The sequence below is a fragment of the Mus caroli genome, unplaced genomic scaffold, assembly GCF_978045245.1.
Source record: "Mus caroli unplaced genomic scaffold, Mus_caroli_1 scaffold_8, whole genome shotgun sequence".
Lineage (NCBI taxonomy): Eukaryota > Metazoa > Chordata > Mammalia > Rodentia > Muridae > Mus > Mus caroli.
Window position 1 is genome coordinate 132,438,667 of NW_028227263.1, and position 27,997 is coordinate 132,466,663.

Genomic DNA, 27,997 nt, shown 5'->3' on the forward strand with positions numbered 1-27,997 from the left:
AGAGAGGCTAGGAAAGCTCAAGAGAAAGAGATACAACTTTTAATGGTTCTGGGATTTAATAGCCACCCATCTCTACCACCTCATGATCAATATTCTTCACACATCCTGCAAGCCTAGAGTTCCCAGTGTGGTCTTAGCCTCAGGCCCTTGATCAAAGGTAATCTCCCAGATAAAAGCCTCCTTCAGTGTTAGCTAATTCCCCAAATGGGGCTGTCTTGTCATTGACTCTTTGGCCTCTAACAGGCATGTGGCTGTATACTCTCCTTCCTGTTCTCTTTGGATATCTCTCTGGGTCTGCCCTTTCTGGACCAAGAGTCTGGATAATTCCAAGGCAGAGTCCTCGCTTTGACCGTCCTGGAGATGTAATTGTGGGTGGCAGCTTCTGTATCTTTCACTTTTCTGATGGTACCCTGTCTAATTTCACTGCCCCACCACCTGTGCTGCAGACTTCAATGTAAGTGCTATATGAGGGGTAGGGGTCTCTGAAATCCAGAAGCAGCTTTACAAGGCTGTGTGAAAGCTTGGATAAGAGTTTATTCTCAGAATCCCAGCTATATGGCCACGTCCTTTCTCTGTGTAAATGCAGTAGCTCTGTTGCTCTCCTTTTACATCTCCCCTCTCCATCTTTCTTATTTAGTTCAGACTGATATCTAGGTGCTCACGTACTGGCTGAAATGTCTGAGCTCCACAGGTCAGGTGTGGATTCTTGATCCTTTTATATCTTTACTTCTTAAAGTAGTGTCTAGGCAGTCTTATTTGTTAAATGAATAAATGTGTATTGAATAGATTTTTCATCAGTCGTTAGCCCTTATAGTTCCAGTCTATTGTACTCCTTTTGCTTGTTACTTTTACTCAGAGTCTCACATTGCTTCCAGATCAGTTGGTATTCAAAGATGACCCTGAATTTCTGATTTTACTCTCTCAACAACAAATTCATCATTTGCACACTTAAGTTCTTCCAAAATTTAACTTTTAACCTGGGATGTAGAGACTGGAGAATGAGGAGTAAGGTATTAAGGGCTGAAGAAATGCCCGAGTGGCTGAAATATTGACTATATAAACATGAAGACCTGAGATTAAATTTGCAGTAGCCACATGTACACCTATCATGATGAGCATCTGTAACTGTGGGTAGGAAAAGTGAGACAGGAAGATTCCAAAAGATTGGAAAAGCTGAATGGATGAAGTCCAGTTTCAGTGATGTAACCTGTCACAAGAAGTAAGGTGGAGAGGGGCAGTGAGAAGGCTCATGGGGTAAAGTACTTGGCCTTCAAGCCTGATACATGACCTGAATGATCTGGAACCCACATAAAAGTGGATGAAGAGAACTGAATCAGAACTTTGTTTGCTGACCTCCATGTGTTGCAGCTTCTGTGGTTCTATAAAAACATATGTGCACACAATAATGATTTTAAAGATGCAATTAAAAAATATCCTGCTATAGCATCAGCTTTTACACTACACAGGGAAATACACACACACACACACACACACACACACACACACACACACACACACACATACACATACACTCAGCATGGTTGAAGAAGGTACTAGAAGTTGACCTCTAACTTATACATACATGCATATCCATATATACTTAAAAGAAGTTCGAGGTCATTCTTGGCCTTATAGTGTATTTGAGGTCATACTGAGTGATATGGAGACTCAGACTCAAAACAAAACAAATCTACTCTATTCAATACATAACAAAGGTACATTAAAAAAACCTTTAACTAAAATGTAACAACATCAGTTGGATATGGTGGCACTTGTCTTTAATTCCAGCATTCATGTAGCTGAGGTCAATATATATCCTAGTTCCAGATCATTGAAGGCTATATAGAGAGATCCTGTCTCAAACATCCTCCCATATACACTTTCTTCTCTCCTTCCTTAAACACCTCCAATATGCACCCTCTCTTTTAAATATGGCCTTTTATTCTTTAATTATTATGGTTGAATAAATACATGTGAATAAATATATAAAAAATATATATACACGTGACTTGTTGAGTAATTTTGGTGTTGGTTGTATGTATGTTTTAATTTTTTATTAGTTTTTTTAACCTCCATCTGCCTACCTCCGTCTCTTGAGTGGTGGATTAAACAAGTGGGCCACCAATCCCAGTCTATAAAATAGATCTTCAAATGTCCTTCCTGTCTTCTGAAACTCTCCATTTGGTTACTGTCTCTGCCTTCCCTCTGGTTCTCATTTGACTTTTCTGAAATGTGCTCATCATGTACACATCTCTGTACAAGTGTTTGAGGAGATGTACATTTTTACTCAGATCACTTGAGTCACAGTGTTCATTCTTGTTCCATTTACCACATAATGAGTGATAATGTGGGCTTCTCTTTCCCTCAGTGCCTCCATGTGGGGCTACCGGGTGGCCCAGAGTTTCGTCTTTGCCATTGAAGAGATAAATAGGAGTGCTCACTTGTTGCCCAATTTGACACTGGGCTTTTCCATTCGAAACTCTGGGGACTCAGTGCATGGAGCCCTCTATGAGACAATGGGCTTTCTCACAGGGCAGGAGGAGCCCATCCCCAACTACACATGCCAGCATGGCTCTCCTCAGGCTGCCTTGGTTGGGGACACACGGTCATCCCTGTCTGTCTCCATGGCCAGACTTCTGGGACTGTACAAGTTTCCCCAGGTGAGTTGCACAAAGCCTTATTCTTTAGTGAATGTGGTGCAGTCTCTTAATGATGACGGTGATGGTCACAGCAGTGAGCAGCTCTGCTGAGGAGCCAGCTTCCCTGAAATATTCTCCATGTCCAACATGGTTCTCTCCTCCATGTATTGATAATTTAGAAATAATTATCATCTCCTGCATTGACAAAAAAGTGAGAAAATTTTTTATTATTTAAAAATTTATTTAAAAAATTTTATGTGTATTGAGTATTTTGTCACATATATATGTATATATATACATATATATATATATATTTATATATATAGCTAGCTAGCTTGTGGACATCAGAAGGGAGCATTGGACTTTCTAGAACTGTTGTTACATATAGTTTTTATGTGTCATGAGGGTGCTTGAAATTAAACTTGGGTCCTATGATAGAGGACCAAGTAGTGTTAACCACTCACTAATCTCTCCATCACCATATTAATCAATCCATCAATTTGTTATTATTATTAGAAATAGTGTGATAGTGTGCATGTGTGTGTGTGTGTACATGAACCTTTTCATATCTGTGGAGGCCCGAGAGGCCTCCTACATCACTCTCCACCTATCCCTTTAGTCAAGATCTCTTCCTGAACCTACAGCCCATGATTTCTTGGCTAGGCTGGAAGGTTGAAAGCTCCACCCAGCCTCCTGTGTGTATCCCTCTTAGAGCTGAGGTTATTGTCATGAAGGGGATGCCCAACTAGTTCTAGGAGTACTAGGATCTGAGCTCCTATCCTTATGATTTTGCAGCAAGTGCTTTTAGTCATCTTGGTATCTCTCCATCCTCAAAATGAGGCATATTTAAATTGGTAGAAACTTCATTTTTTTTCTCCGTAAATGATAACATACCCAAAACCAAACTTCGTTTCTGTTTTTTTCTGGGTGTGTATTTGTGTGTGTGTGTGTGTGTGTGTGTGTGTGTGTGTGTGTGTGCATGTATGCAGCATTTCTCTGTGTAATCTAGGTTGCCCTTGAACTCTTGATCTTCTTCCCTTTGATGTCTGAGTCCTGTGTACTATTATGCTCAGAACAGAAACTTGATACATTGAATATTTTAAAAGAACTTCTTGTATTCCATCTTGTAGGGCTGCAAGATAAATTTTAGTTAAATTTGAATTTCAGGACTGGAGATACGACTCAGAGATAAAGAACACTGAGAGTTCTTTTAGAAAAATTTCAAATCCCAATAACCACATGGTGGTTTATATGAATCTGTAACTCCATTCCCAGACATGTGACTCCCTCTTCTATCCTGCATGGTTAGCAGATGTTTATGTGGTGCAAATCATTCATACAGGAGAAACACTTATTCATAGATAATAGAAAAATTTTGAGTTTGTGAAAATCAATGAATTGTTTTTAGTCTGTTTGTCCTAATATTTGTATTAAAATATAATTTGTTTTCAACTAGTAATATGTGTTTCATGGGACAAACTTATGCATAGAAATGATCATAGCTTATCTGCAATCCAAACATAACAGAATAGCTTTTGTTTTATTGCACAGCCTGGCAAGACCACCTGCATGAGTTTAAGTGAGCCTTTTCTCTCCACAAGAAGCAACCAGAAGCTAGGACCTTTGTCTTAAGACAGTATAAACTTTACACTGTTTGTAGTAGAAGAAGGTATTCACTCATACTCTGAGGCTGACCAGCCACAATTGGTGCCTCTCAAAACCATACCTACTAGACTGGACCACAAAAGGCCAGACCATACCAGACCAGACCAGACCAAACCACCACAGACACAGAACCCACGTGTCACATCTCCAAGTACTCTCTGTTTTAAGAACATATTAACACCTCCTCCTTAACAAATTGATAAATCAGATTCCCATTTCTCTTACATCTGGAAAACCTCACAATGGTGGTCTGATAAAAGCCCATAATTCATTTGTTCTTATCAGGTACAGCAAGATGGCTCATTGAGTAAAGGTGCTTGCTAACAAGCTTGATGGCCTGAGTTTGAGCCTCTGGAAAACCAGAGTCTTCTATGTCTATACATGTATCATCATTGAAAGGCAGACAGACATACAGACATAGAAACATAGACACAAATATAGACACACACACGCACAGACACAAATTTTCTAAGGAACATCCAAACAGCTGTGTGCAAATGAGAGAATCAGAACAAGCCTAGCTGAGGTGCTGGAAACAAATATAGGGGTGGGCAATGGGAAGGACAGATGATGAAAAGCTACAGGGCTGTCTGTGATGATCGGCTAGTGAAGGGCACACAGCTGCTTGGTAGAATCAGCACTTTTTACAGAGCATTATTGTAGGGATGGTTCTGATACTATCTTGCTCCCCAATTGGTTCTTGATCTGTCAGTAAAGAAACCATGGGCCATTTCCTGGGCGGAAGGAATAGGCGGGACTTCCAAGTCTCTGGAGGAAAAGAGACATATGCAAGGGAGGAGAGTTCGCCATGCTTTGGAGAGAGAAGAACCAAGTAGCCATGCGAGGTCTCAGGAGGAATGAGACCTGTGGCCCCTCTTACAGGTGAGTGGTCAGGGAGATTTATCAGGGACTAAACAACTTATCTTAGCAACTAAAGTTTAAGGCAGGTAGGAGGTTCGGAGATAAGAATATTGTCAAGGGCACACTTTTCCAGGAGGGAGATAGTAGTGTCCAGCAATTGTGTCCAAAGGCAAGTTGAAAAGGAACAACTGTGTGTGTGTGTGTGTGTGTGTGTGTGTGTGTGTGTGTGTTTCTTTTATCTGTGGCAAGGGAAGCTGGGTTGGGGCTGGTATCCTGACCTGTTTCTGGAGCTAGGTGTGGTAGCTAAAGGTAAATGCAACACATTATTTTCATTTCCTTTCCTGAAAATTGTTATGCTTTAGGTTATAATATACATTTATGTGTATGTGTATATGTCTGTGTGAGTCTATGCAACAGGTGTGGGAGGAAGCCAGAAGCAAGTGTCAGATTTTCTGGGGCTGGAGTTATAAATAGTTGTGAGCCACCAGATGTGGGAGCCTGGAATAGGACTTGGGTCCTCTACAAGACGGGCAAGGGCTGGAACTGCTGAGATATCTCTCCCATCCCCATCCTTCTGACATTCAAACCAGACCATTAGCTTGCTCCTGAGTCCTGGATCTCATCTACTCTCATATTGCCTGGCTCTTCCTTGACAGGTCAGTTACTCTTCTTCACTACCCAGCCTGAGTGACAAGATCCAGTTTCCATCTTTTCTTCGGACCCTGACTAGTGACATTACATCTTCCCATGCAGTTACCCAGCTGATAATTCACTTTCAATGGTCCTGGGTGATCATTCTTGCCCAAGATGATGACTTTGGGCAGCAGGCCAGCTCTCTGGCTACTCAGCAGCTGAGTCCAGCTGGTGTGTGCATTGAGTATCACCTTCAGGTCCCTTCCCATCAGTCCTTGGGGAAGATTGAAGAGACTGTCCAGAAGATGCAGAAATGTACAGCCAGAGTTGTTCTGGTTTTCTTGAGCAATTCTAATTTCCAGCTCATCTTGTATGGCTTACTGGCTGTCCATGTCTCAGGACAGGTGTGGGTCAGCAAAGACACTCTGCACATGGCACTTGCCCTGACCATACCAGGCATTTCCCAGGTGTTGCAAGGCACATTTGGCCTTCTGTATCACAGCAGCAGGGCCATTGGCTTCCCTGAGTTCCTTGCTTACCTGCGCCCCAGCCAGACCCCAGAAGACATGTTTATAAAGAAGTTCTGGGAGTTCACCTTTGATTGTACATGGCCCTACCAGAACAGCACAGTGACAGAGGGTGTCTTGTTCTGCACAGGGAATGAGAGTCTGAAAAACAAGCCACACCCATTTCCAGAAGTGAGTAGAATTGATGCTGCTTACACAGCTGTCTACAGCATTGCTCATGCCCTACATGATATGATATCCTCTGAGCACCAGGATGGGAAAGGTACAAACTCCCAGGACTTCCAGCCCTGGCAGGTGAGAGACACATGTGTGTATTGGATGGTTCAGAGATGGTTGGGGAACAGGCATAATGGTTTTTACTTAGCTGTAGAAGTGTAGCAGGCTATGTACTTCCGCAAGGATGCTCCATATATGCACTGAGGGACAACATAGAAGCTGCATTTTTTTTAAATTTTTAATATTTTTATTATATATTTTCCTCAATTACATTTCCAATGCTATCCCAAAAGTCCCCCATAGCGCCCCCCACTTCCCTACCCACCCATTCCCATTCTTTTGGCCCTGGCATTCCCCTATATTGGGGCATATAAAGTTTGCAAGTCCAATGGGCCTCTCTTTCCATTGACGGCCGACTAGGCCATCTTTCGATACATATGCAGCTAGAGACAAGAGCTCCGGGGTTCTGGTTAGTACATCATGTTGTTCCAACAATAGGGTTGCGGATCCCTTTAGCTCCTTGGGTACTTTCTCTAGCTTCTCCATTGGGAGCCCTGTGATACATCCAATAGCTGACTGTGAACATCCACTCCTGTGTTTGCTAGGCCCCAGCATCGTCTCACAAGAGACAGCTATATTTGGGTCCTTTCAGCAAAATCTTGCTAGTGTATGCAATGGTGTCAGCGTTTAGAAGCTGATTATGGGATGGATCCCTGGATATGGCAGTCTCTAAATGGTCCATCATTTCATCACAGCTACGAACTTTGTCTCTGTAACTCCTTCCCTGGGTGTTTTGTTCCCAATTCTAAGAAGGTGCACAGTGTCCACACTTTGGTCTTCATTCTTCTTGAGTTTCATGCGTTTAGCAAATTGTATCTTATATCTTGGGTATCCTAAGTTTTGGGCTAATATCCACTTATCAGTGAATACATATTGTGTGAGTTCTTTTGTGATTGTGTTACTTCACTCAAGATGATGCCCTCCAGCTCCATCCATTTGGCTAGGAATTTCATAAATTCATTGTTTTTAATAGCTGAGTAGTACTCCATTGTGTAAATGTACCATAATTTCTGTATCCATTCCTCTGTTGAGGGACATCTGGGTTCTTTCCAGCTTCTGGCTATTATAAATAGGGCTGCTATGAACATAGTGGAGCATGTGTCCTTTTTACCGGTTGGGACATCTTCTGGATATATGCCCAGGAGAGGTATTGCTGGATCCTCCGGTAGTACTATGTCCAATTTTCTGAGGAACCGCCAGACTGATTTCCAGAGTGGTTGTACAAGCTTACAATGCCACCAACAATGGAGGAGTGTTCCTCTTTCTCCACATCCTCGCCAGCATCTGCTGTCACCTGAATTTTTTTTTTATTTTTTTATTTTTTAATTTTTAATATATTTTTTAATTTTTAATATTTTTATTACATATTTTCCTCAATTACATTTCCAATGTTATCCCAAAAGTCCCCCATAGCGCCCCCCACTTCCCTACCCACCCATTCCCATTCTTTTGGCCCTGGCATTCCCCTATATTGGGGCATATAAAGTTTGCAAGTCCAATGGGCCTCTCTTTCCATTGATGGCCGATTAGACCATCTTTTGATACATATGTAGCTAGAGACAAGAGCTCCGGGGTTCTGGTTAGTACATCATGTTGTTCCAACAATAGGGTTGCGGATCCCTTTAGCTCCTTGGGTACTTTCTGTAGCTTCTCCATTGGGAGCCCTGTGATACATCCAATGGCTGACTGTGAACATCCACTCCTGTGTTTGCTAGGCCCTGGCATCGTCTCACAAGAGACAGCTATATTTGGGTCCTTTCAGCAAAATCTTGCTAGTGTATGCAATGGTGTCAGCGTTTAGAAGCTGATTATGGGATGGATCCCTGGATACGGCAGTCTCTAAATGGTCCATCCTTTCATCACAGCTACGAACTTTGTCTCTGTAACTCCTTCCCTGGGTGTTTTGTTCCCAATTCTAAGAAGGGGCACAGTGTCCACACTTTGGTCTTCATTCTTGAGTTTCATGCGTTTAGCGAATTGTATCTTATATCTTGGGTATCCTAAGTTTTGGGCTAATATCCACTTATCAGTGAATATATATTGTGTGAGTTCTTTTGTGATTGTGTTACTTCACTCAAGATGATGCCCTCCAGGTCCATCCATTTGGCTAGGAATTTCATAAATTCATTGTTTTTAATAGCTGAGTAGTACTCCATTGTGTAAATGTACCATAATTTCTGTATCCATTCCTCTGTTGAGGGACATCTGGGTTCTTTCCAGCTTCTGGCTATTATAAATAGGGCTGCTATGAACATAGTGGAGCATGTGTCCTTTTTACCGGTTGGGACATCTTCTGGATATATGCCCAGGAGAGGTATTGCTGGATCCTCCGGTAGTACTATGTCCAATTTTCTGAGGAACCGCCAGACTGATTTCCAGAGTGGTTGTACAAGCTTGCAATCCCACCAACAATGGAGGAGTGTTCCTCTTTCTCCACATCCTCGCCAGCATCTGCTGTCACCTGAATTTTTTTTAATTTTTTTATTTTTTAATTTTTAATATATATATTTTTTAATTTTTAATATTTTTATTACATATTTTCCTCAATTACATTTCCAATGCTATCCCAAAAGTCCCCCATAGCGCCCCCCACTTCCCTACCCACCCATTCCCATTCTTTTGGCCCTGGCATTCCCCTATATTGGGGCATATAAAGTTTGCAAGTCCAATGGGCCTCTCTTTCCATTGATGGCCGACTAGACCATCTTTCGATACATATGCAGCTAGAGACAAGAGCTCCGGGGTTCTGGTTAGTACATCATGTTGTTCCAACAATAGGGTTGCAGATCCCTTTAGCTCCTTGGGTACTTTCTCTAGCTTCTCCATTGGGAGCCCTGTGATACATCCAATAGCTGACTGTGAACATCCACTCCTGTGTTTGCTAGGCCCTGGCATCGTCTCACAAGAGACAGCTATATTTGGGTCCTTTCAGCAAAATCTTGCTAGTGTATGCAATGGTGTCAGCGTTTAGAAGCTGATTATGGGATGGATCCCTGGATACGGCAGTCTCTAAATGGTCCATCCTTTCATCACAGCTACGAACTTTGTCTCTGTAACTCCTTCCCTGGGTGTTTTGTTCCCAATTCTAAGAAGGTGCACAGTGTCCACACTTTGGTCTTCATTCTTCTTGAGTTTCATGCGTTTATCAAATTGTATCTTATATCTTGGGTATCCTAAGTTTTGGGCTAATATCCACTTATCAGTGAATACATATTGTGTGAGTTCTTTTGTGATTGTGTTACTTCACTCAAGATGATGCCCTCCAGGTCCATCCATTTGGCTAGGAATTTCATAAATTCATTGTTTTTAATAGCTGAGTAGTACTCCATTGTGTAAATGTACCATAATTTCTGTATCCATTCCTCTGTTGAGGGACATCTGGGTTCTTTCCAGCTTCTGGCTATTATTAATAGGGCTGCTATGAACATAGTGGAGCATGTGTCCTTTTTACCGGTTGGGACATCTTCTGGATATATGCCCAGGAGAGGTATTGCTGGATCCTCCGGTAGTACTATGTCCAATTTTCTGAGGAACCGCCAGACTGATTTCCAGAGTGGTTGTACAAGCTTGCAATCCTACCAACAATGGAGGAGTGTTCCTCTTTCTCCACATCCTCGCCAGCATCTGCTGTCACCTGAATTTTTGATCTTAGCCATTCTGACTGGTGTGAGGTGGAATCTCAGGGTTGTTTTGATTTGCATTTCCCTGATGATTAAGGATGTTGAACCTTTTTTCAGGTGCTTCTCTGCCATTCGGTATTCCTCAGGTGAGAATTCTTTGTTCAGTTCTGAGCCCCATTTTTTAATGGGGTTATTTGACTTTCTGGAGTCCACCTTCTTGAGTTCTTTATATATATTGGATATTAGTCCCTTATCTGATTTAGGATAGGTGAAGATCCTTTCCCAATCTGTTGGTGGTTTTCTTGTCTTATTGATGGTGTCTTTAGCATTGCAGAAGCTTTGCAGTTTCATGAGTTCCCACTTGTCAATTCTCGATCTTACAGCACAAGCCATTACTGTTCTATTCAGGAATTTTTCCCCTGTGCCCATATCTTCAAGGCTTTTCCCCACTTTCTCCTCTATAAGTTTCAGTGTCTCTGGTTTTATGTGTAGTTCCTTGATCCACTTAGACTTGACCTTAGTACAAGGAGATAGGAATGGATCGATTCGCATTCTTCTACATGTTAACAACCAGTTGTGCCAGCACCATTTGTTGAAAATGCTGTCTTTCTTCCACTGGATGTTTTTAGCTCCCTTGTCGAAGATCAAGTGACCGTAGGTGTGTGGGTTCATTTCTGGGTCTTCAATTCTATTCCATTGGTCTATTTGTCTGTCACTATACCAGTACCATGCAGTTTTTATCACAATTGCTCTGTAGTAAAGCTTTAGGTCCGGCATGGTGATTCCACCAGAGGTTCTTTTATCCTTGAGAAGAGTTTTTGCTATCCTAGGTTTTTTGTTATTCCAGATGAATTTGCAGATTGCACTTTCTAATTCGTTGAAGAATTGATTTGGAATTTTGATGGGGATTGCATTGAATCTGTAAATTGCTTTTGGCAAGATAGCCATTTTTACAATGTTGATCCAATACATTGATACAATGAGCATGGGAGATCTTTCCATCTTCTGAGATCTTCTAGAATTTCTTTCTTCAGAGACTTTTTATTATACAGTTTTTATTTTACAGTTTTTATTATACAGATCTTTCACTTCCTTAGTTAGAGTCACGCCAAGATATTTTATATTATTTGTGACTATTGAGAAGGGTGTTGTTTCCCTAATTTCTTTCTCAGCCTGTTTATTCTTTGTGTAGAGAAAGGCCATTGATTTGTTTGAGTTAATTTTATATCCAGCTACTTCACCGAAGCTGTTTATCAGGCTTAGGAGTTCTCTGGTGGAATTTTTAGGGTCACTTATATATACTATCCTATCATCTGCAAAAAGTGATATTTTGACTTCATCTTTTCCAATTTGTATCCCTTTGATCTCCTTTTGTTGTCGAATTGCTCTGGCTAGGACTTCAAGTACAATGTTGAATAGGTATGGAGAAAGTGGACAGCCTTGTCTTGTCCCTGATTTTAGAGGGATTGCTTCAAGCTTCTCACCATTTACTTTGATGTTGGCTACTGGTTTGCTGTAGATTGCTTTTATCATGTTTAGGTATGGGCCTTGAATTCCTGATCTTTCCAAGACTTTTATCATGAATGGGTGTTGGATCTTGTCAAATGCTTTTTCCGCATCTAACGAGATGACCATGTGGTTTTTGTCTTTGAGTTTGTTTATATACTGGATTACGTTGATGGATTTCCATATATTGAACCATCCCTGCATCTCTGGGATGAAACCTACTTGGTCAGGATGGATGATTGTTTTGATGTGTTCTTGTATTCGGTTAGCAAGAACTTTATTGAGGATTTTTGCATCAATATTCATAAGGGATATTGATCTGAAGTTTTCTATCTTTGTTGGGTCTTTTTGTGGTTTAGGTATCAGAGTAATTGTGGCTTCATAGAATGAGTTGGGTAGAGTACCTTCTGTTTCTATTTTGTGGAATAGTTTGTGAAGAACTGGGATTTTACCTTCTTTGAAGGTCTGATAGAACTCTGCACTAAACCCATCTGGTCCTGGGCTTTTTTTAGTTGGGAGACTATTAATGACTGCTTCTATTTCTTTGGGGGATATAGGGCTGTTTAGATCATTAACCTGATCTTGATTCAACTTTGGTACCTGGTATCTGTCTAGGAACTTCTCCATTTCATCCAGGTTCTCCAGTTTTGTTGAGTATAGCCTTTGTAGAAGGATCTGATGGTGTTTTGGATGTCTTCAGGATCTGTTGTTATGTGTCCTTTTTCATTTCTGATTTTGTTAATTAGGATGCTTTCCCTGTGCCCTCTAGTGAGTCTGGCTAAGGGTTTATCTATCTTGTTGATTTTCTCAAAGAACCAGCTCCTTGATTGGTTGATTCTTTGAATAGTTCTTCTTGTTTCCACTTGGTTGATTTCGCCCCTGAGTTTGATTATTTCCTGCCGTCTACTCCTCTTGGGTGAATTTGCTTCCTTTTGTTCTAGTGCTTTTAGGTATGTTATCAAGCTGCTAATGTGTGCTCTCTCTAGTTTCCTTTTGGAGGCACTCAGAGCTATGAGTTTTCCTCTTAGAAATGCTTTCATTGCGTCCCATAAGTTTGGGTATGTTGTGGCTTCATTTTCATTGAACTCTAAAAAGTCCTTAATTTCTTTCTTTATTCCTTCCTTGACCAAGGTATCATTGAGAAGAGTGTTGTTCAGTTTCCACGTGAAGGTTGGCTTTCTATTATTTATTTTGGTATTGAAGATCAGCCTTAGTCCATGGTGATCTGATAGGATGCATGGGACAATTTCAATTTTTTTGTATCTGTTGAGGCCTGTTTTGTGACCAATTATGTGGTCAGTTTTGGAGAAGGTACCATGAGGTGCTGAGAAGAAGGTATATCCTTTTGTTTTAGGATAGAATGTTCTGTAGATATCTGCCAGATCCATTTGATTCATAATTTCTCTTAGTTTCTCTGTGTCCCTGTTTAGTTTCTGTTTCCATGATCTGTCCATTGGTGAAAGTGGTGTGTTGAAGTCTCCCACTATTATTGTATGAGGTGCAATGTGTGCTTTGAGATTTACTAAAGTTTCTTTAATGAATGTGGCTGCCTTTGTATTTGGAGCATAGATATTCAGGATTGATAGTTCCTCTTGGAGGATTTTACCTTTGATGAGTATGAAGTGTCCCTCCCTGTCTTTTTTAATGACTTTGGTTTGGAAGTCAATCTTATCAGATATTAGAATGGCTACTCCAGCTTGTTTCTTCATACCATTTGCTTGGAAAATTGTTTTCCAGCCTTTCATTCTGAGGTAGTGTCTATCTTTTTCTCTGAGATGAGTTTCCTGTAAGCAGCAAAATGTTGGGTCTTGTTTTTGTAGCCAGTTTGTTAGTCTATGTCTTTTTATCGGGGAGTTGAGTCCATTGATATTAAGAGATATTAAGGAAAAGTAATTGTTGTTTCCTGTTATTTTTGTTGTTAAAGTTGGCATTCTGTTCTTGTGGCTGTCTTCTTTTAGGTTTGTTGAGGGATTACCTTCTTGTTGTTTCTAGGGCGTGGTTCCTGTCCTTGTATTGGTTTTTTTCTGTTATTATCCTTTGAAGGGCTGGATTCGTGGAGAGATAATGTGTGAATTTGGTTTTGTCGTGGAATACTTTGGTTTCTCCCTCTATGTTAATTGAGAGTTTGGCTGGGTATAGTAGCCTGGGCTGGAATTTGTGTTCTTTTAGTGTCTGTATAACATCCGTCCAGGATCTTCTGGCTTTCATAGTCTCTGGTGAAAAATCTGGTGTAATTCTGATAGGCTTGCCTTTATATGTTACTTGGCCTTTTTCTCTTACTGCTTTTAGTATTCTATCTTTATTTAGAGCATTTGTTGTTCTGATTATTATGTGTCGGGAGGTATTTCTTTTCTGGTCCAGTCTATTTGGAGTTCTGTAGGCTTCTTGTATGTTCATGGGCATCTCTTTCTTTAGATTTGGGAAGTTTTCTTCTATAATTTTGTTGAAGATGTTTGCTGGTCCTTTGAGTTGAAAATCTTCATTCTCATCCACTCCTATTATCCGTAGGTTTGGTCTTCTCATTGTGTCCTGTATTTCTTGGATGTTTTCAGTTAGTTTCTTTTTGCATTTTACATTTTCCTTGATTGTTGTGCCGATGTTCTCTATGGAATATTCTGCACCTGAGATTCTCTCTTCCATCTCTTGTATTCTGTTGCTGATGCTGGTATCTATGGTTCCAGATTTCTTTCCTAGGGTTTCTATCTCCAGTGTTGCCTCATTTTGGGTTTTCTTTATTGTGTCTACTTCCCTTTTTAGGTCTAGTATGGTTTTGTTCATTTCCATCATCTGTTTGGATGTGTTTTCTTGTTTTTCATTAAGGACTTCTACCTGTTTGATTATGTTATCCTGTTTTTCTTTAAGGATTTGTAACTCTTTAGCAGTGTTCTCCTGCAATTCTTTAAGGGATTTTTGTGCTTCCTCTTTAATGTCTTCTACCTGTTTAGTAGTGTTCTCCTGTATTTCTTTAAGTGTGTTATTAAAGTCCTTCTTGAAGTCCTCTACCATCATCAGGAGATATGCTTTTAGATCCGTGTCTAGCTTTTCTGGTGTGTTGGGGTGCCCTGGACTGGGCGAAGTGGGAGTGCTGGGTTCTGATGATGGTGAGTGGTCTTGGTTTCTGTTAGTAAGATTATTACGTTTACCTTTGGCCATCTGGTAATCTCTGGGGTTAGTTGTTGTCGTTGTCACAGTTTAAAGATTGGAGCAGAAGCTGTGTTCCACTCACCAGCAGTCTCAAAATCCTGTGGCGGGGGTCGTGGGTAGCTGGCGGGTGTCAGCCCACCCTGTGCTCTAGCTACCCCGGTGCTGGTCCGGCTGGATGAGGCCTGTGGCCCTACTCAGGCAGGTTTCTGCTTCCCTAAGTAATGCAGTCTCAGGTCCCGTGCGCAATTGGATTGGAGCAGAAGCTGTGTTCCACTCACCAGAAGTCTTAAGATCCTGTGGCGGGTGTTGTGGGTAGCTGGCGAGTGTCAGCCGACCCTGCTCCCTAGCTACCCTGGTGCTTTTCTGACCGGAAGAGGCTTGTGGCCCTATGTAGGCCGGATTTCTGCCTCCACAACCAAAGCAGTCTCAGGTCCCGCGTGATTGGACTGGAGCAGAAGCTGTGTTCCACTCACCAGCAGTCTCAAATTCCTGTGGCGGGGGTCGTGGGTAGCTGGCGGGTGTCAGCCGACCCTGCGCTCTAGCTACCCCGTGCTGGTCCGGCCGGATGAGGCCGGTGGCCGTACTTAGGCCAGTTTCTGCTTCCCTAAGTAATGCAGTCTCGGGTCCCGCGTGCAATTGTTTTGGAGCAGAAGCTGTGTTCCACTCACCAGAAGTCTTAAGATCCTGTGGAGGGTGTTGTGGGTAGCTGGCGAGTGTCAGCCGACCCTGCGCCCTAGCTACTCCTGTGCTTTTCTGACCGAAAGAGCGAAGCTGCATTTTTCAAGGAATCCATGTTGTGTGTGTGATATCAGATGAATCCAGTTCCAGTGGGTTTCTTTTGTACAAATACAAGATACCTAGTACATTTAATTTTCATATAATGGTAAACATTTTACTGTCCTAAATTTGAGCTTAGATATACAGTGGATGCTTTTAGTACAGGCATGCTGAAAGTCAGAGTTTCAAAGACATATCAAATCTCTCTCTCTCTCTCTCTCTCTCTCTCTCTCTCTCTCTCTCAATATATGTGTGTGTGTGTGTGTGTGCGTGTGTGTGTGCTTGTGTGTGTGTGTAGGCAGGCATGCAGGCATATGATTGAGATGTGATTACAGTGTGTATATGCCTCAGAAAGTCTGAGGATGATGTGAGAAATTACCCTTCAATCACTCTTCTACCTTATTCTTTGGGGCATGGTATCTCACTCAAACCTAGAACTTGTTGATATGGCTTGTGATGGTAGATAACTTACTCTGGGTATTGCCTCGCTCGATCCCCATGAAGCTGTACAGAGGTAATGCCACATTCACCTGTCATTTAGGATGGTTCTGGATATTTTAATTCCTGTCTTCTAACTTGTGTGGCAAGACTTTAATGACTGAGCCAACTATCATGTCCTTATCTCATTTTCTATGTATACTATTATTTTAAAATTTCATACATTTATATAAAACCTTTTTTCATTTTCCTCCAGTATCCAGTCTCTCTCTCTCTCTCTCTCTCTCTCTCTCTCTCTCTCTCTCTCTCTCTGTCTCTCTGTCTCTCCCATCTACATTTTCCATTCTTCTTTGTGTAGAATAGGCCTAGATATGCATGATGACCCTTGGAAGACACACTACTCACTGATGAGGTAAAATAAGTGTGGTGGTTAAGGAGGGGCTATGTTTTCATTGCCTTCAGAGAGATTATCTGAGTCTCTATGTGCTAAGTGAAAGATGCACATAGTTTTGAACCAGAAGAACAGTGATAGTTGTTGGCTTTTTGGTCAAGGTGCACAGATTAGAAATTACAGGAGGCCAAGTTCAGTGACCCATCTTAGTACACAGGAGATTGAGGCAAGAGAATCAAGTTCCATGCCAATCTATATTACATAGCAAAATACTATCACAAAATAATAATATATGAGTGTGGTGATAACTGGGTGTAATCTAGGATGAAGGTGTAAAGTAAATGAAGGAGTGATGAGCAAGTGAAGAGCCTAGTAAGACCTGAGAAGGTCTGTCAGGAAATACCTGAGGTCTGAATCAAGGGTAAGAAGTCTCACTATGGGAAGAAGTGATAGGATTACAGATGGTAGGGACAGCATGTGCCTGCACCCTAGAATGGAGATAAATAAGATGAACCACATGTGTGGAGCTGAAGGGGTGGAATAGCCTGGTCAAAGTGATTGGGAGGCTTAGGTGGGCTGGAGCCTGTCTGTGGAAGTCTTGCTAGGGTTTGGAGTCTAAAGAGTATGATAGGAAGTGTGAGGACAGTAGTGCACAGACAAATGAGACACTGGAGCCAAGTTATCACATTGTAATATTTTGGGTTCAATTTTAAGGCTGATGAGATGTCTCAGTGGGTAAAGGCTCTTGTTTCCAAGCATAAATTCAATTCCTGTGTCTCACATTGCAGCAGAACAGAGCATTCCTGTGGAGTTGTTCTCTGAAATCCCTGCTGAGTGTGAGATGTGTTTTCTCTCTTAAAACTGATCTGGATCAAGTATTATAAATTATTACTTTAGTAAAGCTAGAATATTTTCTTGAGTCCTTAGAAATATTGCATGTGTTTTACCCCTTTATTATTACTGTGGATAGTTTTGATTGAAGTAGCTCTGTAAACCTTCAGACACCATTTGGACAAGACACTGAACAGTCCCTGGACAGTCAACAATATTTCCCTTTCTTTCTCAGCTGCTCCATGCCCTCAAAAAGGTACACTTCAAGACTCTGGATGGAATCAAGATTATGTTTGATGCCAACGGAGATTTGGTGACAAAATTTGATATTTTCCAAGGGCAGAGGACTCCTGCAGGTGTATTCCACTTGGTCCACGTAGGCATGATAGACCCTCAAGCGTCTTCAGGGAACAAAATGATGGTTCAGTTGAAGGAGGATCTGCAAGTAAGTTCCCTGAATGCAGAGAAAACTGTTGTCCTAGTGTTTCAAAGTCTCTGGGAAATTTCAAGTCCAGGGTTCCTCATGCCTACTTATGCATGAAGTGGATGTAGGCCATTCAGTTATAACTGTTCATGCTCTTTACCTTACAAGAGACCTTTCTTTGAGTGATAATTTATTGACCAGCAAAAATGAATGTATCAGAGCTGGGGCTATAATAATGGCTCACTGGCTAAAGTGTTTTCTGTGCAAGCAAGCACAAGGCCCAGACTTTGGATCTCCAATAAGTTTGTACATGCTAACTGGCAATGTGTTCTACTTGTAATTTTGTTTTTGAAGGTGACATGAATTGGATGCTCATAGCAAGTTAGCTAGTGAGACTTGCCATTCAAGTTATCTCATAGTTTTACTTTGAGTGTCAAAGTGCAGAGTGGAAATGCAATGGAGGATGATTCCCCAACAGTAACCTTGGGCCACCACATGCAGTAGTACATACATGCGTGTGATTCTACATAGATGTAAAAGCAAAATACACATATTTATATCATAGACACTTGTATAAAATGAGGAGAAGATATACTAGACTCACAAAATAGAACCAGAATGTGTACTTCTTGGTATTTTGAGAGTATTTTCATTGTCTGTATTCTGAAATTGCTCTGTGAAGAGGAAGGCTGTGACCCACTAAGCCAAACACTTTCGCATGGGCTATCTGGGAAGTGGTCTCAGCAGACACCCTCAGGTTACTTGTTGTGATAGAGTTCCCATCCATGACAAATACCAGAGAATCTGTGAAGTCAGGAAAGGTTTTTTTATTGACTCATGGTATGAGAGATCCAAGGCCAGATGGATCATTGCTTTGGGTATGTGTGGCTGAGGCAATATGTCTTGGCAGCAGGTGTGTTTGGTGGAAGAGGTTTCCCAATTCATGGGACCAGTGAGTTGGAGGTTGTAGTATAGATAGATTTGATAGGTAAACACATTATATCTTACAAGTGCATAGCCCCATTGATACATTCCTCAATTAATTCCCATGTCCTCCTTCCACCATCTACAATAGTTCATTAAATTAAGAGTCCATCAAGGAATTGATTAGGTCAGATGCATCAGTATTCAATGGTTCTTCAAAAAACCCATTATCTTGTAACCAGTGATTCAATACACAAGACTTTTGGAAACATATGAGGTTCAAATGCTGATGTTTATTAACAAAATTATCAGCTGCTTTGATGTAGACCTGTCTATGTGTGTAATCTGATGCATCAAAATAATTCAGCTTTCTGTCCTGTGCCTATTATAAGCCATCTAGGAAAGGCTATGGCAAGCAGGTGTATTTTTTTTGGAGATGGCACAAAATTGTATAGCTGTGATGGGTGTTCTGTGAGATACAGGTCCTTAGAGACTTCATCCTAGGTGTGCTTCTGGCTGCTGATATGCCTTTCCTGTCACTATTATATAGCCTAATGATTCCTGTGTATCAACCCACTCTATTTGGTAGATCTCCTGCAGAATCAAAATGAATCTGTGTTTTTTAGTAGTAATGCTGTATAGATGAATTGATGATTGCATAATTCCAGGTAATGGTTTTATTGCATTCCTAAACTGATACAAGTAATCTCAAGGCCCCTATATAATAACAGCTGCAAATAGTTTCATGTGTCACAGGATAATTGTACTAGGAAAAGAAAGCAGGATTGGAACAAATGTAAAGTCAAAGAGAACACTGTTTTTAGATTAGGAACAAGGCCCCCAACTGGTAACTATTGGTAAGGGCAATTTATTATAGGTGCAAGGGCAGAAAATAAATGATTGACTAGTCTATCTATACAATGCTTCAAAAAAGTAAGACACAAGGTAGATGATTTGTTTCTTGGCAAAACAGTGCTAACTTATGACATAAAAATTATTGCTTTAAAGTTATAATGAACTTATGGAGCTAGTAACAGATAATGAATATTTAGGTACTAGTCTTAATTGAAAGGCATGTAAACAATTCTGCAGTAACTCCTTAAATCTTATAGATCTATGACACAAACTGTTGACTTAAACTTACTATGAACTTATGGAATGGAAAAAAAGCTTAGAAAATCATGTTATCAATTATCTTGACAAAGTATAAAAACTAAGAACTATAAAAAGTGACAGTGCATCTTTCTTTATCTTCATCTAGTATGTGTGTCTCTGTATTTGCCTGAAAATCTCCTCCCCTCGCCTCCCCTCCCTTCCCCTCCCCTCCCCTCCCCTCCCCTCCCCTCCCCTCCCCTCCCCTCCCCTCCCCTCCCCTCCCCTCTCTTCTTTTTTCTTCCCTTTCTCTTCCTTTCCTCTTTGGCTCACAAAGAGTTAAGGAACTCTTAAGCCTCTTGCCTGGCCACTGAGAATCCTGGGTCAAAGAGAAAAGAACTTAAGTAACCAAGCTTTTTCTTTACCCCTGCTTCTGTCAGCAGGAGTTAATTGCCAGAAGCCAACTGCTTTTGGTCACAGAATAGCAAAGGGTTAAAGAGTTAGATTCCAAGAAGTCATCAGCTTCTGGCCCTGATTTCCATTGCTACCCTTGCTGCATTTCCCGGATAACTCTGTGATGCTGTGCTGGACCTCAGCATATGCCAGTGGATAGAGTCCCCTCCTCTGCAACTTTGTCTAACTTAGGTCTGGTGGCATCACCTGTCTGTGGTGGTCTTAAGGTTTCCACATGAGAATGAGGTACCCATTCTTGGATTTGTCAAGTATAAAGGACACATGGTAAATGTTCAGAGGACTGTTTTGAAGTACTTTTCAATGGGGTTGACCCGGTTGGGATTTCCTTGGCTTTCTGTTGTGGCAGATACCTCAGCATCCCACATTTCTAACTTGATGATCCTTGCCTGGAAGTAGAGCTGGGCCAAGAGAAACTGAGTCAGTCCTTGGAAGTCGCATGAAAAGAGTGTAATCTGAAAGTGTGTGTGTGTGATTTAACGGAGTCATTATCCACAAATTTAGTCTTTTTGAAGCTCAAGAACACTTTGAGTTTATGAGAAAACCACAGGATAGTCAAATTGTAAATCTCAACATCTTTACAGGGGAGGGAGCTGGGGAAGAGGAAGAAAGGCAACCATGTCTTCTAAGTTAGGCACAGAGGCCTTCAAGCAGCCACAAGGCACCAGGGAGCATCATAATAAGAAATAGAATGTTGAGAGTATCAAAGGAAGCATGCTCAGGCTATGGATTGTATCTAAAAGAAGAAAAGAGATAAATAGAAGGAAATAGTGGGAAAATGATGGTTTTGTAACTGAGACAAGCAGGCTGACTTGACAGAAGGGAATGGCAGTGTTTCTGTAATGTCTGACAATATCATAGTTTTCATTGTTTATTTTGCATATATGGATACTTTGCCTGCACAAATATTTGTGTATTATGTATACATTTGGTGCTTGCAGAAGTCAGAAGAGAGAATTGGATCCTCTGGAACTGGAGTTATGCTGTGAGGTGCTCTGTGGGTGCTGGGGATTGAACACTGCTTCTGTCAGTGAGCAGCACACACTCCTGACAGCTGAGCCATCTCTATAGCCTTTTACCATCAATTGTTAACATATGAGCTACAGAGAGATTGGAAGCCAACCCTCACACAGTTTCTTATAGGTCTGAAGCTATAGCTAGGGAAACTATATGTAGCCCATCCTCTATTACACACAATGGTAGCTGTACAGTTTGGCATCACTTGGGCAGAAATATTTTCTGAAAGGCCTCTCATATAGTGGGCTGAGAGGAAACTTTTCTGTTCTGCTTCTCAGTGTGAGTTCAGGCATCTTTATCTCTGGAGAATCACTGGTGACACTATGCTCCTTGTTACTAGGTGCCCACCTCCATCTGCAGTGAAAGCTGCCTTCCAGGGTTCAGCCAGGTACCCCGACTGGGAGCCCCCCACTGCTGTTTTGATTGCAGGCCATGCCCTGAGGGACAGTTTGCAGACCAAAGAGGTAAGGGCTTATGGAACTGGAATCTGAGAGATTCACAGGGCAATGTGAGCTTACTGTATTTCTCCAATGTCTTAATAACTATTCTACTGTTGTAAAGAGACACCATGACCTAGGCAGTTTCTAAAAGAAACTTATTGAAATGGGGCTTACTTAGAGTTTCACAGGCTGAATCCATGGCTTTAATTGCAGGACATGTGGCAGGAGGTAATCAGGCATGATGTTACACCAGTGTCTGAGAACTTAAGTTCTGATTCACAGGCAGCATGCAGTTGTTAATGTGGAGAGTGGACCTGGTGTTGGATTTTGAACTCTCAGAGGCCATATCTTGTGACACACCTCCTCAAATAAGGCGACAGCTACCAATCCATCTCTAATTGGTAGGAACTAAACATTCAAATATATGAGCCTATGGGGGCCATTCTCATTTATACCATCTCTCCTATCTTCTGAGGTGTGCCATTCTTTGCTTTCCTGTGGACTTAGGTAGGAACACCATTCAGAATGCTTCCCGGGTTGGAGAGATGGCTCAGCCATTAAAGGCTAGGCTCACAACGAAAAATATAAGAGAATGCTTCCCTTATACTTATTTCTTGGAAAGTGCTTTATTGAGAAAGACAAATGAATGATCCATAATTGCACAACCTCATGGATTATCCATTGGAAAATGTTATAAAATAAGTGATTTTCTATTCCAGCCCTTCATTTGAATAACAATATGGAGGCTTTTATATGTATTAAAAGCTTCAGTCACTATACCTAGGTAGATTCTGAGCTATCCTCACCAGAGATTTCTCAACTGGCCTACTTCCCAACCCAATGTCCTATTACCTGCCATCTTGGTCTTGCCATGGCAATTCCTTCTTCATTTGTGTCTTGATGGGAGATGTTGGGGATGGTTTTGTGCACTGTGCCTTCAGGTGCTGATTGCTACATCCAGAGATCTGGTTGTAGTCTAGGCACTGACATTGACAATCATCTCCTTCTCAGTGATGTGTAAAAATTCTATTCCATCACCTCTGAGTCAGCTTATAGCTGTGCAGAAAGGAGTAGGGAAGGTCTTGTGATCCTAGTCAAGGGTTGGCAGTCAAAAGGATAGTGTAAGAAAGGAAGAATAGGTGAAGGACTAGGAAGATTCTCCATGGGCAGATTTTTAGAGGAGTAGCTTTGAGGATATACATGGAATAGAGCGATCCACTGCAATACTCAGATTGCAGGTAATGCCAAATGAGTGGGAGTAGGCAGCCATACACAGATGAATATCTGCCTAGCACAATCCTTGATGTCTGTTAATAAGTTTATTAGGTCTCTGTGTTACTTATTTGGGAGCTAAAATGGGCTAAAGCAGGCATAGAAACATCTTGTTGGCTGCAGAAGGTGAGAAGAAAAGCTCCCAGAACTACATTTACCAAAGAGTGTACACACTCTGGATCCTGATCAAGAAACATGGCATAATCAACAAAGGAATACACATGGCTCCAGCTGCATACGTTGCAGAGGATGGCCTTGTCATACATCAATGGGAGGAGAGGTCCTTGGTCCTATGAAGGCTCTATAGATGCCCCAGTGTAAGGAAACTGAGGGTGGGAGGCAGAAGTGGGTGGGTGGGTGGAGAACACCCTCATAGAAGCAGGGAGAGAGAGAATGGGATAGGGGGTTTCCTGAAGAAGGGACTGGGAAAGGGAATAAGATTTGAAATGTAAATAAAGAAAACATCCAATTAAAACAAAAAAAAGGTTGCTGCCTCTCCTTTGGGATAACCTTCCAACTATTACCAAGAAAATGTAGGACAATGGCACCCACAAGAACAGAGAACTATACTCCTCAGAAATCTCTCTCTCTATAGACCTCATGTTCTGAGCAAGAAAGATAGTAGAGCAGTGTAAGTAAATGCTTATGCAGCCAAGAGTAAACAGGGCAAAAGACCTAGGGAAGAACAGCCTGGAGTTTATTGGTAGGTCAATTTTACAGAATTTAAGCCAGGAAAATATGGTTACAAATACCTTCTAGTGTTTGTAGATGTTTTTCCTGGATGGGTTCAGACATTCCCCACCAAGCAGGAAACAGCTACCATGGTAGCTAAGAAGATATTAGAAGAAAAATTTCCAGAGATTCAGAGTGCCCAAGGTAATTGGATCAGACAATGGTCTTCCTTTTGTCTCTTAAGGTAAGTCAGGGATTGGCAGAGATATTGGGGACTAATTAGAAGCCCCATTGTGCGTACTATCCCCAGAGCCCAGGGCGGTATAGAAAATAAACCTCTACAAGAGTGCTTGACTAACTTGACCTTGGAGACTGGTTCAGACTGGTTGGTGCCCCTCCTCTTGGCCATGAACACCCCCTACCATTTTAACTTGACCCCTTTTGAGATACTGCATGGGACACCCACTCCCTTGACCTTCCCCCTGACTTCCACTGACACTGATGAATTTCACTTGCTTTTTAAACCTCATGGTGGATATCGTGTTGTGACTTCCTTTCTCTGTATTAGTGGGGTTCATCCTAGAGGTTGAATTGGCACAGGCCACCACATTCTGGGTTGGTTTTTGACAGAACTTACTACTTTACATGCTGAAAGCTGGAAATATAAGGTCAAGGTGCCATTAGGATTAATTTTTGCTGAAGATTTTGTCTCTGTGTGTATATGTGCATGCATGCATCTGTCTATCTGCCTGTCCTCTTTTCAGTTTGTTGTTTGGCTTTTGGATAAGGTTTTACAATGTAGCCTGGGCTGGCATTGAACAACTCACCTTTTTGACCAGACTTACTATGAACTGAAAGATAATTACTTTTCTCTGCCTCTCAAGTGCTGAGATGAAATCATTTGCACTCACACTTTTCTCCAACTCCCACTTCTCATTAGATTAGCAGTCCTATTGGAAGTAGGATCTATCCTGGTGATGACATTTAACCTCTATTACATCTTCTCCAGTTAACTTAATGAGAAATACAGCTTGGTTTTAAGATACTGATGGAGTTTAACAAATGAGTATTGGGTGTATGATTCAGTTTAAAACATTTGTTAATATCTTGTAGCATTGGAGAAAAAAATGAACCACTAAGAAGTTCACATAATTTAAATGTATAGTTGCTACTCAATGTGTTCAACTCAGTGATCTGTAGGTTCAGTGAGAGATCCTTTCTCAACAACAAGAATGGAAAGGGTTTGAAGAGTAATGGCACAGCAGTTAGGAGTGCTTACATGGCTCACAACCATGTGCAACTCCAGTTTCAGGGGGATGTAATGCCATTTTCTGACTTACACACTTATCATGTATTCACATGATGTCTTTCCATAGATAAAACACTCAACTAGTAAAATAAATACTTCTTAAAAAATGAAGTTGTTGAGATGGGTTTGAGTACTCACTATTAGATTTGACACCCTGAAATTAGCTCCTGAGATCCACATGGTAGATCTTACTAATAAGTTTTATTAGTAAGATAAGGTGTGGGAAGTGACTAAGGAACAATATCCAATGATAATCTTTGATTTCTACATGCATGTGCTTCCAGTACACATACATATGCACACACAAACACTGACACACACAAACTCATATAAATTAGGTATAGTAGTGCAATTTTATATCAAATCATTTAAGGCGATGAGGAAGGAGGCTTAGGAATTCAGTGTAATCTGCTACTCAACTTGTTCAAAGCCAGGTTGTGTTACAGTACACACTTTTAAGACAGATACAAAACCCCCACATAAGACAGATATAGAATATTAATTTTTTTCATACCTCTAACACATTTCCATCCCTGGTCACCAAGAATAATGCATAAATATAATAATTGATGGAGATGCTGCAAGAGAAGTTAAGCTCTGGATAACTTCCTTCAGAGCTAGTGTAGTTCCTATAGTGTTACAGAAATGGTGTCTATGTGTCTCCCACAGACATGAAGAGATGTCTTCTGTGCCCCAAGGAGCATTACTCGAGCCACACCAGAGACCATTGCCTGCCCAGGACAGAGATCTTCTTGGCCTTTGAGGAACCACTGGGATACATATTGGCTTTGGTAGCATTCTTGCTGGCTGGTCTGGCTGTCCTGGTTCTCGGAGTGTTCCTGAAGCACCGGGATACACCTGTGGTCAGGGCCAACAACAGAACTCTCAGCTACTTCCTCCTGATCTCTCTTTCCCTGTGTGCCCTGTGTGCTTTGCTCTTCCTTGGGAGACCCACTGTCACCACCTGCCTCCTCCGTCAGACCACTTTTGCTGTGGTATTCACAGTGGCTGTCTCCTCTGTTCTGGCCAAAACTCTCACAGTGGTCCTGGCCTTCAGAGTCACCATTCCAGGGAGCAGGATCCAGGTATTCTTGAGCCCTAGTGCTTCGACCTCAGTGGTCCTCATTGCTTCCTTAATACAGGTTCTTCTTTGTGGGGTGTGGTTGGCCACCTCCCCACCATTCCCAGACAAGGATATGATCTCAGAGCCCCAGCACATTGTCATCCAGTGCCATGATGGTTCTGGTGCCACCTTCTTCTCTGTGTTAGGCTACTTGGGTTTCCTGGCAGGGGGTACCTTCTCTGTGGCTTTTCTAGCCAGAGGCCTTCCAGATGTCTTCAATGAGACCAAGTTCCTCACCTTCAGCATGCTGCTCTTCTGCAGTGTCTGGACAGCCTTCCTTCCCCTGTATTACAGTGCCCGGGGAAAGTCCACTGTGGCTGTAGAGATCTTTTCCATCCTGGCCTACACTGCTGGGCTTCTGGGTGGCATCTTCATTCCCAAGTGCTACATCATCTTACTGAAACCTGAGAAGAACACTCCTGCCTGGCTAAAGCAAGGGTACTGTGCACAGCAGGAAAAACAGGGGGAGCTGCTCCAGAGAAGGTATAAATTCTCAGGGGAGTCACCAGAACCAAATATATGATTTTGGCTCACTCTTTCTTTGTGGATCAAAAGGTATTAAGACAGATCAATATTCAAGGGAGATACTTAAGACGAAATCCTATTGACTGATTGGTTTATAGTGATACATAGTGATACATAGATGGTCACTGATTTTTTTCTCCATAGCTATTTGTTAAAAGAGCTGTTTGAATAGGGGAACTTAGAAGATGGCTTAATGGATAAAAGTGCTTGCCAGTAAGCATGACAACTTGAGTGTGATACCCAGGACCCACATGGTGGATGTAGTGAAGTGACATCACTAATTTGTTCTTTGACCCCTGCTTGATAACCACAGAACACCTGTTGCATCCATATATACAGTGCAACGGTGGGAAAAGTGTCATGAGGTGATGATGATAATGTCAAGGGTTGCTGAGTGTGTGCGAAATTGAAAGGGAGATTGTTGATGTGTCTTTTTTGCTTTTAGAGGAGCCCGACTGGGAATTCAACCTTTCATTATACTTGCTTTACAGATTTACTATCTGATCGAGCAATCTCACTCTTAGATATATGCCCAAGAATTATAAATCATATCTGTAAAGACTGTAAATGAATCTTCAGAGAAGCATTATTTATATACTAAAAATTGAAAGGATCTAAATGTTTATCAGTTGATGAATGTTTGGTATCGCTTACTCAATAACTAGGAAGTTTTTTTTTTTTGTAAATAAAAATAAACATAAGACGTAGTATACTGTTTAATATATAGTTAAGTATTCAGAATTTTATAGTGAGTTAAGGAAGCCAATCAAAATAATATATTTTAATATTCCATTTAATGAAATATTCTGGAGAAGGAGAACCACAGTGATACCGATTAGACTAGTGGTTTCTTGAGTTCTCTGGAGGGTAGATTGGTGGGGAGTGAGGTCTAAAGGGTACAGTATTTCTTTCTGGGGTGATGAAGTTCTAAATGTGACTGTGGGAATTGAGAGATGGCTCAGTGTTTCAGAGTACTTGCTACTCCTCCAGAGGACACCAGTTTTGTGGCAAGGACACATGTCGGGAAGCTCACATCCACCTGTAATTCCTGCTCCAGGGATCCAACAGCTCTGGCCTTTGTGTTCATATGCAGTTCTGTGCTCATGTTGCCAATCACACTTAATCAAAAAATAAAATATATGTAATAATGGTTGTAAGACAACACCAATATAAATAAGACCAGTAAATTTTCATTTCTTTTTACTTATTTATTTGCAACTTTCCATGATATCCAGACTGGCTTCAAACTTGCAGTAACGCTTCTGCCTTAGCCTCCCTCCCGAGTACTGATATTTTAGGTTTGCTCCCACATCTGGAAAATTTCATAATGTAAATGAATGAATTGTACACCATGTAATTTATGTCCCAATAATGCTAATATTAAAAGCATTCTCAATCAATTACAGAGTTTGAACTTTCA

At 41.3% G+C, this 27,997-nt stretch overlaps 1 protein-coding gene across 1 annotated transcript; it reads left to right on the forward strand.

Annotated features, from left to right (window-relative positions):
* On the forward strand, positions 1-27,977 carry LOC147003566 (vomeronasal type-2 receptor 26-like). Its single transcript, XM_085842250.1, has 6 exons — positions 1-454; positions 2,369-2,660; positions 5,822-6,619; positions 17,544-17,753; positions 21,577-21,700; positions 25,599-27,977. Exons 1-6 carry the CDS (start codon positions 246-248, stop codon positions 26,573-26,575), a joined length of 2,610 nt encoding a protein of 869 aa, XP_085698376.1. The 5' UTR covers positions 1-245; the 3' UTR covers positions 26,576-27,977.
* The last annotated feature ends 20 nt before the right edge of the window (positions 27,978-27,997 follow it).